This window comes from Sciurus vulgaris, assembly GCF_902686455.1.
Source record: "Sciurus vulgaris genome assembly, chromosome: 9".
NCBI classification, from domain to species: Eukaryota; Metazoa; Chordata; class Mammalia; order Rodentia; family Sciuridae; genus Sciurus; species Sciurus vulgaris.
In genome coordinates, this window is record NC_136469.1 from 36327623 (window position 1) to 36341508 (window position 13886).

Below are 13886 nucleotides of genomic sequence, written 5' to 3' on the forward strand. Positions count from 1 at the left end.
ACAAGTTAGGAAGAGTCCAGGCAAGGGTAGGTAGAGAGAGGTACTGAGAACCTACGATTGTCTACGTCATGACCAGAACTGGTCTATGTACTTTGCCTAAGAGTAACAGTTTAAATGCATAGAATTATATTGTACAGAGTGTTTAAAATTGTATAAAAATCACTTCATAAGTTCCTGAGGAAATTGACCCGATACTCAAATAACTAAATGGGAGAAGACACCCCAAAGAAAACAAAGAAAGGTCTGGCATTGTTTGGCATGTAATCTTGGAGATTTAACTCAAATTGAGTCACATCCCTATGACCTTAATGATTTCTTTCCATCACCACTTAGGTATGAATGGAGAAAGGAACACTCAGAACATATTGGAATTATAAACCCCTCCTTCAAATTGAATCTTTATTCTCCACAATGCTGGAAATTTAGAGCACAGAATCAAATATCTAAAATCTAAAAGGAATCTTGGTAACCAAATTTTGATTAAGCCATCAAGAAACAATGGCTTTAGTCATAGGTTTTTAACATAAAGAAATAATCTTTGAGGTTCAAAGGCTATGTGAGAAATTCAATTAACTTGGTCCTTCTTGTGCTTCATGTAGTAACGACCATAGCCAATACTTATTGAAGATTAACTTTATGCCAAGAACTAAGCATTTTCCATGTCTGAGCTAACAACCACCTCCTGAGGTAGGCAGTATTGTCAAGCTGAGGAAACTGAGGCGAAGAGAGATTTCCAGGTTATACAGCTGGAAAATTCAAGCCCAGACAGTTCAGGCCCAGAGCCCAGGCTCCTAACTATTACTTTATCATCTCAATTTCCATTCAAGAGTGTCCTCAGGAAACTCAAAGGATATATCAGTTTACCCAGCCTTGTGATATATCCAAAAGTCCACCTTCTCTTCTTTGGAAACTTTATGATATGAAAATGAATGGCAAAAAAGCATAACAAGGGGGGCACTGTGCCCTGCTTTGCTAGGACAGCCTCCATGCATGCTTGTCATCCCAATGCCCACCAATAGCCCTTTTTACTCTCTAGTGTTCCAATTTGAACAAATTATACAATCACCCAAGTCTATTGGTTAAAGAGGTTACGTTCTGAAGTTTGTTGGCCTTGTTTGAATTCCAGCTGAGCCATGTACTAGGTGTGCAAGATGAAGCCAACTATTTTGCCTGATAAGCCTCAATTTTCTTATCAACTAAGTGAGGATAACAATAGCACCTACTTCATGGCATCATTGTGAGAATTACAGGCATCCATGAATGCGTGCACTATATGAATCAATTAGTATAGTGCCTAGCAAATGGTGTACTCAACAAAAATTAGCTTTTACCAACATTAGATTAAATGTTTGATATGAGTGACATTGAGATTATGATAGACTACTTTGTGAACTTGAGATATCAAAATGTACCTGTGAATCTTGAACACTTAGCCATGAAGGAGTATAAGGAAGACCAGTCAGCAAATCATTAGTACTTTAAGAACTATCCCTTCTAAAACTAAATTATAATCCCAAAGTTAATGGAATGGTGGTTTGGTTTTCAACTACTCCCAATAACTTTAATCTGTTTCATTTCCGCCTCCCTGGCAACCTCCCTGAAAAACTAAAGGTGTTGCTAACAGGAAGAAAAGGTGCATCCTTTGAATTTACAATCTCCTTGGGGGAGCTTCTCAGCCTCTTGGGTCAACCTGAATCCACAGGTATAACCTCTGGGATGATTCTGCATTCAAGCACAAGCCACTCACTTGCTATACTTTGGATTCAAATCCTGAAATAGCTTCAACATTCAGAGAATATCCTTTATGTGGTATGGCAGGATCACAGACCAATACTTTCATCTACAGCTGTAGTAACTGGCTACCTATCCTAGAACCTATCAAAATATTTGTCTCCCAAGTAGAGAGAATCTTGGAAAACAGGCTCAATAAACCCCAGTATGAAGCTTGAAGAAACCACATGGCTAGTTAGTGTGGTTTCTTCCTTTTCTTCCTTTATTTGTTAAATAAAGGTGTTAAATCCATTTGTGGGAGGTAGGGGAGAATCAAGGCATTGACTCTAGCATGGTCTGGCTCTGGACCTCTTGAAAAGATTCTAGCTACTGAACAAAGATAATTCATTTCCTCTTACTTTTAAAAACTTCCAAAGAACAAAATTCTACTTTCATAGTATCTTAGAATAACATGCCTGACTGTCAGCAAGTTCTGTGCCTCCACCCCTCCACCCTGGCTTCCTCTCCTCATCATGCAAATTGCCATTGGCTTTAATTAGATTTAATAAGCCACTGGGAAGTGCAGCAGGGAAATGGAGAGCAAAGATTACACAGTGTGGGCTTACTCTTGCATGTCCAGCACAGCATTTCGTTGGAACTCTCATATCCTCCCAGGCTGGGAAAATAATGAATGCCAAGCGTATGGAAAGACAGGCTGCTGCTGCTGTCCAAATGTGAAACGTGGGTGGAGAGAAATCATTTAGAAAAAGAGTAAGGGAAAAGGGAAAAGGAACCCGAATCCCCAACAGCTGCAAATAACGAAACACGTGAATCTTTTACCTCGGATGAACTCTGATTTCCTGCTCACAGAAGGCAGGGTTCTGTTGAGTCCCAGGATCCTGTCCAGGTGGAAGGCAAACACCTCACTCATGTCCAAGGGTTGCTTGAGCAAGCCACAGGGGTTAGGGCCACAACGAGGCAGTGAGCCGGCTGTGCTCCCCTCCAGCACCAGCAGGCGGGCACCACTTCTTGAGGACACAGGCTGAAGGCCCGCCACTTCACCGTCGGCCAACAGGCGCATTGTGCGGATGTCTTCTCTGCTCAGCCACGAGGGGGCGCTCTCGCTGTAGATCCTGATGTTGCTCTCTCTGGCCTTGGGCAACTGGAAGTCCAAGACCCCAGCTCGGACTCCAGGACCCCGCACCAACCTCCAGGGTCGTTCTGCAACCTTGGCTAGGATTCCTCCCTGAGCGTACGCAGGCCCTTCAGCATCAGCTGCCCTTGCAGCTTCCTGTGGCTGAAGGGATGGTCCAACCAACGCCTCCTGACCAGGGATGGCAGATACAACTGCATATTTCTTCCTGCGCTTGGGTTTCACAGTGCCACGGATATTGGCAGGCTTACTGCGCTTGGAGCGTAGGGTAATGTACACCACATTGGGCTGCAGGGTGGTCCCATTGCCCTGGGACTCGGGAGGAGCCAGGGTACCATCCAGGGGGATCTCGGGAAAGGGTGCCTCTGCAGAGTCACGGCTCCAGGATGGCCTCTTGTCAGCTGCTTGTCCGTGCTGGATTGAGGCTCGCCCCACCTGGCTTACCAGGAAGCCCAGGTAGATGGCACAGGCAGTGCCCAGCAGGAGGTTCCTCCGGGTCCTGGGACGCCGGCTGCTCCAGAGTTTACGCACCCTCGGGACGCACAGGGAGCAGATGAACCAGTTTATGAGTTGCCCTGGCTTGTCTGGACAGGTCATTTCTCTGCTGTATCCACATGTTGAACAGAGTTTAAGGTCTGCAGTTGGCTCCTGCTGATACGATGCATGGTTTCCTGAATTCAGCTGTCCTGTCAGGTTGGTTATCTAAGTGGTCTCCAGTGGGTAGAAGTGGAAGGGAAGTCTTGGTGATAGAGCTGGGAATGTTTTTGACACTCGCCACAACAAACCTTTTTAAACTCCTATCAACCTCCCCAAGGAGAAATAAGAGTTGATTCTGGGAATGAATGGAAACAGAGTTAAACAGAGTTGAGTCACATCTCAAACCATTTCAGTTCCTCTACAAGAGGACAGAAAAAAGTAACCCTTTCCTCCCATAAATTTTACCACTAAATATGTAAAGTTTAAAAAACTGAAAGCAAAATAGATGTGTAGGTTTATATTCAGCTTAAAGTTGTGAAAACAAGTCACAAAAAAAAACAAGCATACTTTATGACTTGTAGCTAGAGTCTTTTAATTTGATCTGAAGCAAAGCAGTAAAATTTGACTAACCTGGTCTTTTCCTTTTTACACTTCAGAAATAACTTAAGACAGATGGCTTTTTAAAAATCTATAGCTATCCTACATTATTTTTAAAAAGCATGCATTAACTAATTGGGCAGAAGCACAAAGTATTAACATTCAAACTCAGAAACATTATCTAAATCTAATATAATACAGATTTTTCTTCACAATACATTCCATTATCTTACATTAAATGTTAGTATAATATAAAGCCATAAATATCTATATAGCAAGAGAGCAGTTACATTTATTCAGTCACACACAAACACATCAAACACAAATCCAGCTACTTTTCATTTATTTTCTTTCCACCAAAGACGGCTGAAAGAAAACAAAAGAATCTCTAGTACAATTGTTTTCACATTATTAGAAAAGAAGAAACTCGTAAGCAATCTTACTTACACAGCTGGACTCATGCTTGGCTCCAGGAAGAATGTAATCCCTGACTCTAATGCAAAGAACTTCTAAAGGCTGAGGCATGTAAGTAGAACATATTTCATGGTCAAGAGTGTTCCACATTTCAAGCATTTCAGATCAGCTTTAAAACTCCCTTGAAAATTACTGATGGCAAGGCAAAGTAGTTGCTTGTAACCTAGCTACTGCAGTTTCCAGACATATAAGGGTTTTTTTTTTTAAGAAAATTTTAAAAATAAACTTTAATTTTAAATTCTATAAAAACAAACGCCGTACAGAATCAGTTTTCATTCAAACAACTTTCCACTTATTTTTAACCCCTGGGAGCCCTCTAGTGTCCTGTTTGCAAACAGACTCAGAAATGTCAGTCTTGTGAAGTTAAAAAGTATTCCAAGTGTTTGCTAAGTTTGGTGGAGCAGCCCATGCTGAATAAACACCTTGGAAAATGAGGAATGCCATCGCCCGCCCCTCTGTCCATCCCACTGTAGCTGAGGAGTGGAGCACCAGGGTTCCAGGACCTACTACTTACCTCACCATCCTGGTCATTTGCAGAGTAGCACTTGTCTCCCAGTTCTGGAAAGAGAAGGCCTAGAAGTTCAGAAAAGTTAAGAAAGGGTTACTATGAATGAGAGAAAAATAGAACAGTGAGATAAGAGTGCACAGAGATAGCGAAAGACATTTATAGTGTGCAGTTGCACAGTGCAGCAGTTCACAAAAAGCAGTCACGGGGCTTCTCCGATTGGAGGTTTTTTTTTAAAAAAAACAGGTTAGGGATTGGCCTAGGTTGTTTGCATGTTCTGGTACAAAGGCGGGAGCTGATGACCTTGGGTTCTCACTTTGGCTTATTCTATTTGCTTCTATGGCAAATGGAATCAGAAGTCAAAAAGGCACAGAGGGAAACAAGGACATTTTTCCCCTACCAAAAAAAAAATGGTTCTAACACTGGAAAATGAAGTGGGAAAGAGATTGCAGCATGGTATATGGTCTGAAAAGTGCTACATTTTACAATGAAAAAAAAAAAAAAAGTGCAAGGAATTGGAATATATAGCAAAGGAGAGAGAAAACTTCCAAGTGGTAAAAAGCCACAAGTTATAATAGGACTGTTATTTCAGCTCTCTGAAACTCAGACCTTTTTTTCCTTTTTAAAAGTTCTACTGGAAAGAGAAGGAACAATTCCAATATTGACAGTAGCCTAGATGTACCTGTAGATTTTCACTAAACTTCAAGAAAATTCAGGCATCAGAGTCATTTTCTGTATGAGCCAAAACTTTCAAAGCACACACTTCCGTAAGCACAGAATTATTTTCTAGATAGTAAATATGAACTTCCTGAAAGAAAACCATGATACAGCTGCTCTTTATAACTAGCTTATGATTTTCACATATTTAAAAGAATAAATGACCTGAGTCTTTTAAAATTAAAAGGGCTGGGGTAGAGCACAGTGTGAAACACTTGCCTTTTATGTGGGGGTCCTGGGTTCCATCCCAGCACCACAAAAGAAAAAAAGAGAGAGAGAAAAGAAAAAGTCTTTGTAGAGGCCAGATTGTGATAAGCAGAAGTCTCCTCCAACTAATTTGTTTTGGGGGGACAGGTACTGGGATTGAACTCAGGGGCACTCAACCCTATTTTGTATTTTATTTAGAGACAAGCAACACTGAGTTGCTTGGCACCTCGATTTTGCTGAGGCTGGCTTTGAACTCACTATTCTCCTGCCTCAGCCTCCCAAGCTGCTGGGATTACAGGTGTGCATCACTGCACACCACCAATTATTTTTAAAGCAACTTTTAAATTAGAGAATGACTAAAAGCAGGTAAGACTTGTGTGAGTTGTAAATTTGGTTGAATCCCCACAGAAATGTCTCTGTATTAGAAAAAAGAAATAACATTGCCTCCACTTACAGAGGAGGTTACAGCACATGATGATTGGAGAATGGGCTGCGGAGGAAGAAGCCCAGCTCCCAGTTACCCTTCCTCCTTCACTTGCCCCTGGGACATGTAATTGTATGCAACTGAGCTTGTTTCCCTGTCTTTAAGGGAGGAAGAATAATAGCACTGGAGCCATGGATTTCTTGTGATGATTAACATGAGATAGTGGCAAGGAAGTGGTCATTTGGAATAGTCACCCCGCAATACACACACCCTATTGAACTCCTCAGCGACCCTCCTCCCAGTTCTATTATACCAAGGTATTTTGGTAGAATTGAGAACAAGAATGGAATTTTCCATGAAATCAATATGTTGATAAAACCAATACAGCAGATAAACAGGACTCATCAGATACAACTAGGAAACAATTTTATCACTCCTCCCACTTCCCAATCAAACCTGATGTGGAGTGTGTGTGGGGGGGGCGGCGGGCATGCGCGCTTGTGGAGGGGTGGGGGAGAGAGGGGCTGGGAATTGAACCCAAGGCCTCACAGGTGAAGCACCGTGCTACTCAGCTAAGTCCCCAGTTCCTTACTTTTCAATATCCTTGGGTGAAAGCTCAAGCAGGCTCCATGACTTTTCTAGTTACACTTAGATTTCTTCAAAGTTCTCTAGCCATTACCATATCATAATATATATTATGGTTTGGATATGAGAGCAAAAGCTCCTGTGCTAATACGGGAATATTCAGCGGTGAAATGATCAGATTTTCTTTCCATAAAAATAATCTGCAAGGAAAACAAGGTCAACTAACTCAGCGAGGCCCTGAACAATTTAGCAAGACCATCTCAAAATAAAAAATAAAAAGGGCTGGGGATGTGGCTCAATGGTTAAGCATTCCCACGTTCAATTCCTGGTACCAAAAATAATAAGACAAGTCTCATTATAATTACCTGGGAACCTTTTAATACATCTAGAGCAGAGGGAATGAATATTCACAAAGAAGGAATATGAGTGAGGACTGGGGATTGTGGTAATAGGCTATTTCTTCACACTTCCATATATATCTGGTATTTTAGTCAGCTCCCCACCTCTCCCCGACTGTGACTAAATGATCTGACCAGTAAAATTGTAGAGAAGGAAAAGCTTATTTGAAGGCTCACAGTTTCAGAGGTAGAAGGCCGGCTCCATTCCTTGGGGCTTCAGGCGAGGCTGAACCTCAGTGCAGAAGAGCTGGGAAAGTCAAGCAGCTCATCCTGTGATCAGGCAGCAGACCTCGCTGGCCAGATACAAATATATACACCATAGCCACGCCCCCAATGAGCCACTTCCTCCAACCACACCCCCACCTGCCTCCAGTTACCACTCATTACTCCCATCAGGGATGAAATCACTAATCAGGTTAAGGCTTTCAACCTGATCATTTTCTCCTCCAAACCTTCTTGCACTGTCTCACACGTCAGCTTTTGGGGAACACCCTATCTAAACCATAACATCTGGTCATTTAATAAAATTTAAAGAGTTGGTGAATAAAACCAGTATTCACATTATATTGTTTATACTTTAGGCATTTTATACATGTATGTAAGAGGAGAAGTGAGTAATGTCTTCTACATCTTTTATTTATAATAGAGAGTTCATATAAGTTTGGTTATTTTAAAATTAAATTTTAAGGAGAAAATATATGGATGACTAGTCTATATCCACCTTCCCAGAGGTTCAGATTAAATTGATCTGAGTGGACCCCAGGAATTCATAGTTTTAAAAACTTGTAATGTTCAGGATGATAGTTCACTATTCTGAGAGTTAAATAGCTTATTCCTGAAGCTAATTAACACCTTTTTACAGTAAAATGGTAAGTCTTAGGTTTCACTGGCAATTAAATCGGTAAATCCTTTAAGATTCCCAATTTTAAGACCCAAGTGTGGTAAAGGCTGTTTTGCCTTCAGCCTGGGAGAACTCCTGGACCAGATTAGATAGTGAGTAAACTTTCACATTCCCCACCCACTGCACCTCATTTCCTCCACTCCTGTCATGGGTATCACTGACCCACCTGCTGAAAGCCACTCGGAAAGTGAGAGAAAACTATATAAGGACTCAATTTGTCGAAAAACTAAGTACTGAGTTTTCCTTTGTTGTTGTTGAGCCATGCTTGTTATGCATATTACAGACAGGCAGGTGGAAACCTGGTTCTATGCTGCTTGAAACCTTCCACTGTGTCCCTAATCCTAGCGCACCACCCTACTGACCTCTAGAACCCATACCCCTTTCTAGAACAATAATCCCAGCTTTAGACTAACATAACCTCTGTCCTGTTTGCCATATGAAATTTGCTAATACTTTTGTTATTCATTCTAACTTCAGGCCTGGATGGCATCAAAGTGCCCTGTCCTGCCACTGAAAGCCCTTAGCCTTATAATCTTTGAGATTTTGTCATAAAGGCGTTTAATTGATACCAAAGAGTTTGTAATGCTTAAACTAATATTCTCTGATTGATTTGTCTTTAAACTCTATGCAAAAGAAGTTACATTGCATTATGTTTTATTGAAATATGTGCATATTCATGTGTCTCATGATTGCTCAGCCCTAAAGACATCTTTCCTGTTGATCCATATGTGTATTTGCAGTAGAAGTACGTTAGGAGAAGTCTCCCTATTTCAGAGCTACAAATTCATGAAGCAACACTGAGTACCATAGCTTAATCCCTCATATGTGACCAAGAGAGCAACAACTAGGAATAACTCCTGGCCTTTGCTTGTGTGGGTGTTCTTTCCTCTCTCTATTCTTAAACCTGGCTAAGAGAATACCTAGGCTCCTTGCCCTTTACCAGTGTGGAAATCTCCTGCAATAATCCATTTAGCCTCATCTCCCAAGGAATGCATGTTCAATTTCCTGAAAAATGTGTGTTAGGATGATTCTGCCACTTGACCAGAAGCTGAACAGAGGGTAAAACAATAAATAGATAACAAGTATAACAGACACTTTGACTGATATTTGAAATGACAAGTATTTTAAGGTTATTTTTTCATCTCTTAATAATTACACAATTTACTCACACTAGGACAATTAGCATTTTCTCATAGTTTTAAGAACTGATAATTCATATAATCATCAAAGAGTTAAAGACACATATGTAGCTTGATGGTTGACTGGAGCTTCCCCCCAGCACCCCCAGACAATCTAGACAACTAAACTAGCAGACCAAAGAGGGCACTGAGGCCTCATTCCCCTGCCCTCCATCCTGGCCACCACGCTGCACACAGAGGAGAAACCACATAGGACAGACAGCTGGTCCCTGATCATTCTTGGTCTAGACAGAATAACATGCAGCAGTGTTTTGTGCCTTTGTACTGTAGTAAGCAAATCTGTCTCAATCCTTGGGATCTTGCAGGAAAATTAGCATCAAGCTGCAAATTCTCTCTTTTCTCCTTAGGTACTGTTCATATAAAAAAAATAATAATAAATAAGCTGTAGTGTTACATTTCAAGGAAGGAAGGCCCCTGTTTTGGTTTGGATGTGAGGTGTCCCCCAGAAACTCACATGTGAGACAATGCAAGCAGGTTCAGAGGAGAAGTGATTGGGTTGTGAGAGTCTTAATCCAATCAGTGAATTAATCCCCTGACAAGGATTAACTGATGGTGACTGAAGGCAGGTAGGGTGTGGCTGGAGGAGGTGGGGCTTTTGGGCACGACTTTCGGGTATATATTGTATCTGGCTAGTGGAGATTTCTCTGCTGCCTGTTGATCAAGTGAGCTGCTTCCCTCAGCCACACTCTTCTGCCATGATGTTTTGCCTCACCTTGCACTCCTAGGAATGGAGCTAGCCCCTTATGGACGGAGATCTCTGAAACTGTGAGCCCCTAAATAAACCTTTCCTCCTCTACAGTTGTTCTGGTTGGGTCCTTTTAGTCACAGCATTGAAAAAGCTGACAAAAACAGCCCCTGGTTACACCAGACTAAATCTGGCACATTAGAAATGCATTGGAATTATAAATAAATACCATAAAAGTGAGGAGAAGAAGGCAGAGAAGTTTGTATCTTTTACTTATTTGTGTATAGTGGTTTTGAGACTCCAGTGTATCATCCAATATGATTCAAACATACATGGCATATCTGATAACTTATCGGATGGAGTATGTTAACCATGAACATGTTTATGAACCAACAGAGAAACTGGTTAGAAAAGAATGGGTTAATATCACATACCCTGCCCAATCACCCATTCCCACCTACCCAGGTTCCAGCAGGTTCAAGTACCACGAAATATAGAAAGACAGTGTTGAAGATACTTTCATGTATTATCCTGTGAGATATCAAGACACTAGCAGCACACTTTTATTTTCAGGTGAGGAAACAGGATGTGGAGTCTGGCAGCATCTCATTCTCTCCCTCGCTGTCTGGGCACTGCTGTGTGGGACTTTGGGAGCACTGCTGTGGTAGCACCCTGACACGAATGGCATGGTCCCACAGAAGGTCCCACAGCAGCGACAGCAGGCACAGTAGTAAGTTGCCCTGATGTAGCTGCACAGACAGAAAACATCCATGAGTGAGGCTTATGCAAGGTAACTAGAACTCGGGTTATAAACATATGAGTGACAAGCTCTGGCATCCCTGAGACAAAATTGAGTGTTTTATTGAGATATGCTAGAGAAAAAGAATCAGTGCAATTTGAATCACTCCTACTAAAGAGTACTTGGAATCCATAGGCTAGTGAGATTTGGGGAAATATAGATGGAATAGTCATTTAACATTTATTAAAAATTTATGAAATGCCAGTCACTGAAGGTGGGTTCCATGAAGGGTATTCAATGTCTAAGGCACTGACTAGCTCAGTATTATCTCAATAAATGTGAGATGAATGAATTGAATGAATGAATGAAAATATTAAGAGATAAAGACAGCGATTCTCAAAGCATGTCCCTGGACCCACAGCATAGCTTCACCTGAATATGTGTTAGACATGCAAATCTTCCATCACCACCCCAGATCTACTGAATTAGAAACTCTGAAGGAAAGACTCAGTAACCTGTATTGTCACAAGCCCTCCAGGTGATCAGAAGTGTAAGAACAGCTGCCCTAAATGAGAAAACCCTAAAAAGAATGGGGCAGGCCAGAAGGAAAACAGAAAGATGCCAAAAGAGGAAGGGTAGAAAAAGTAAAAAGCCATGAGAAGATTTAAAGTCACATGTGCAATTTGTCTATGGTTCTAAACCTAACCCCTCTTTCTAAGAGTTCCGTTTCTTTCTTGACATCTCAGTCATTGGATTGACAAAAACAGAATGTGTCAATATCACATATCCTGTCCAGCCACCCACCCAACCTCATATACAAAGCAATGTCATGGTGTGTAGATGCTAGGAAAGAAGAAATTTGAGATAGACTACAATTCAAAGCTCATGGATTAAAAACCAGGAGCACTATGGCTGGGTGGAGGAACTATCTCAGGAAAACTGCCAGAAGAAACCGAACCTCTCCAGGCCATTGCCAGTTTTGCATCCATAAAGATGCCTTTTATAGTAAAATCACGCTGTTTTCCAAAGGGCAGTCATCAGGTCCCCATGGTCATGTAGCCTGTAGCATAGCTAAAAATTATAAGCCTAAAAGCTTTCAGTTAGGAGCCTGGAGTAGGTTCTAAAATGAAAAAGAGGAAAAGATACAAAAGAGTATAACAGAAGAAAATTAAATATTTTTGTAAGAACGAATGTATTCTTTTTCTAAATATAACACACGCCAATTATTTTTCCACAGGAAATTACCAGTGCTTTAGTAAAGAAGGCACATTAGATTTCAGTTCTTTAGGGAAGCCATTAAGGTAATCACCAGCTCAGAAGCAACTCCTTGTTTTATTTTGGCACTAATTGCTTACCACATAGAACTAGCCAGACAATGTAGTTTATGACCACAAATTTGCATTCGATTCAATTCAGTTAAGGAATTTGTAAACAAAAAATTCTTAGCTTGATGCTTATCACAAGATGCTAAATTCTGCTCAGTTTCCTCATCTGAAAAGCTAGGATTATATCTAGGCCACAGGGTGATTCTAATAATTAAATTACTCATTACATATCAAACACTTTCTGTGATGTTTGATAGACTGTAAGTAATTGCTTATTCACTTGTCTCCATTTTCTTGCAAAGATGCTGCCGAAACCTAAGTACTCTCTCAGGAAACCACAAGAAGGCATTGACAGATAAAACTTAATTGATTGGCACACAATTTCATGTTAATGAAATAGTTGTTAAACTTACTAAATTACTAATGCAGTAAATTATCTAGAATTTGCTTTGCTATCTCCTTCTATACTTCAAGGACTTAAAAGATAATCAGGAATGTATTTAGCATGCTAAATTGAATGCAAATCTTTGGTTATTTGCTTTTGAAATTTAGAACTGGTCTATAGTAACCTATATGAGACTACTGTGAAGTGAATTCTTGGCCATATAATGGAAAACCAAGGCATTTCTTTAAAAAGATATTATGTGTGGCAGAGAAATTAGACAACTTCTTCTGGACACCGTTTGACACCTTCATGCTGATTATACACGCTTCCCCTAGGCCTCTGACAGTATCACCAGAACAAAAAATATTGAGGACAACAGTAGGAAAATAGATTGATTAATGTCAATTTTACTATTCTTAAAAGTAGCACCTATCTCATAGGGTTCATATAAAAGTTGTATAACTTAGTACATACAAGTCCTTATCACCGGGCACGGTGTTGCATGCCTGTAATCCCAGCAGCTTAGGAGGCTGAGGCAGGAGGACAGTGAGTTCAAAGACAACCTTAGCAAAAGTGAGGCGCTAAGCAACTCAGTGAGACCCTGTCTCTAAATAATTACAAAATAGGGCTGGGGATGTGGCTCAGTGGGCGAGTACCTCTGAATTCAATCCCTGGTAACCCCTTCCCCCCAAAAAAAGCCCTTATCATGAATACATGAAATTCATGAATACTTGAAATCCCTCATCATACAAAAAAAAGAAGTTAACTTTGTCATTACCAGAAAGAACACTGTGATAGGGAAAATTCAAATTCATAAATATTCATTTATTATGGCCAAAAATTAGAAATTGACAGTTGTTCAAGCCCATTTATGCATTGATGAGGGGAAAGGTCACCAATTATTGGATCCTTTTAGATGGCCAGTTCTGAAGATATCTCTTCCTATTATGGAGAAACATGAGGCAACCTATCAGAGGCAGAGGTATTTGTTGTTATGTCTTTAGGTCCGCCTATTATTCTTTAATATTTTCGCTTAAGATATTTTTGGAGCTACTACTATGTGATAAGCTGTCAAATTTCTTTGGATGTAGTAGTGAAAAAGATAAACAATGGCCTATCAGTCAAGGGGTTTATAGTCTCCCTCCTAAAAACCTTCAACTCTCTTCTCCATCTTCTTCCCCATCTACCACCCTCGGCATGTGCCCAAACCTAACAGAGATGTCCAGTTTCAGGTCTCAGTTCTTTTTATTTCGCTGTAATTCAGTATATTATACCTACATACAGCCTCAAATATAATAATTTTAATTACAACCAATTTGTCATCTGCCAAGTGACAGTACTAGAATAGTTTAGATAGTTGTGTATATAATTCATTTTACTCAATAAATAATTCACTTATCAATCT

The 13886-nt window shown here is 40.5% G+C and overlaps 1 protein-coding gene across 2 annotated transcripts in view; it reads right to left on the bottom strand.

Annotated features, from left to right (window-relative positions):
- GASK1B (golgi associated kinase 1B) overlaps positions 1-5914 on the bottom strand; it is a 49610-nt gene extending 43696 nt beyond the window's left edge. The window contains exons 1-2 of one of the 2 annotated variants that reach the window (XM_079153546.1): positions 4926-5914; positions 2551-3695 (exon numbers count right to left, since the gene is read on the bottom strand). In XM_079153546.1, the coding sequence (XP_079009672.1) occupies positions 2551-3460 (910 nt within the window). In that variant the 5' untranslated portion in view covers positions 3461-3695; positions 4926-5914. Of the gene's footprint in view, positions 1-2550; positions 3696-4384; positions 4632-4925 lie in introns of those variants that run through there. The other variant, XM_079153547.1, reaches the window with a different exon arrangement.
- Between the last annotated feature and the right edge of the window lie 7972 nt (positions 5915-13886).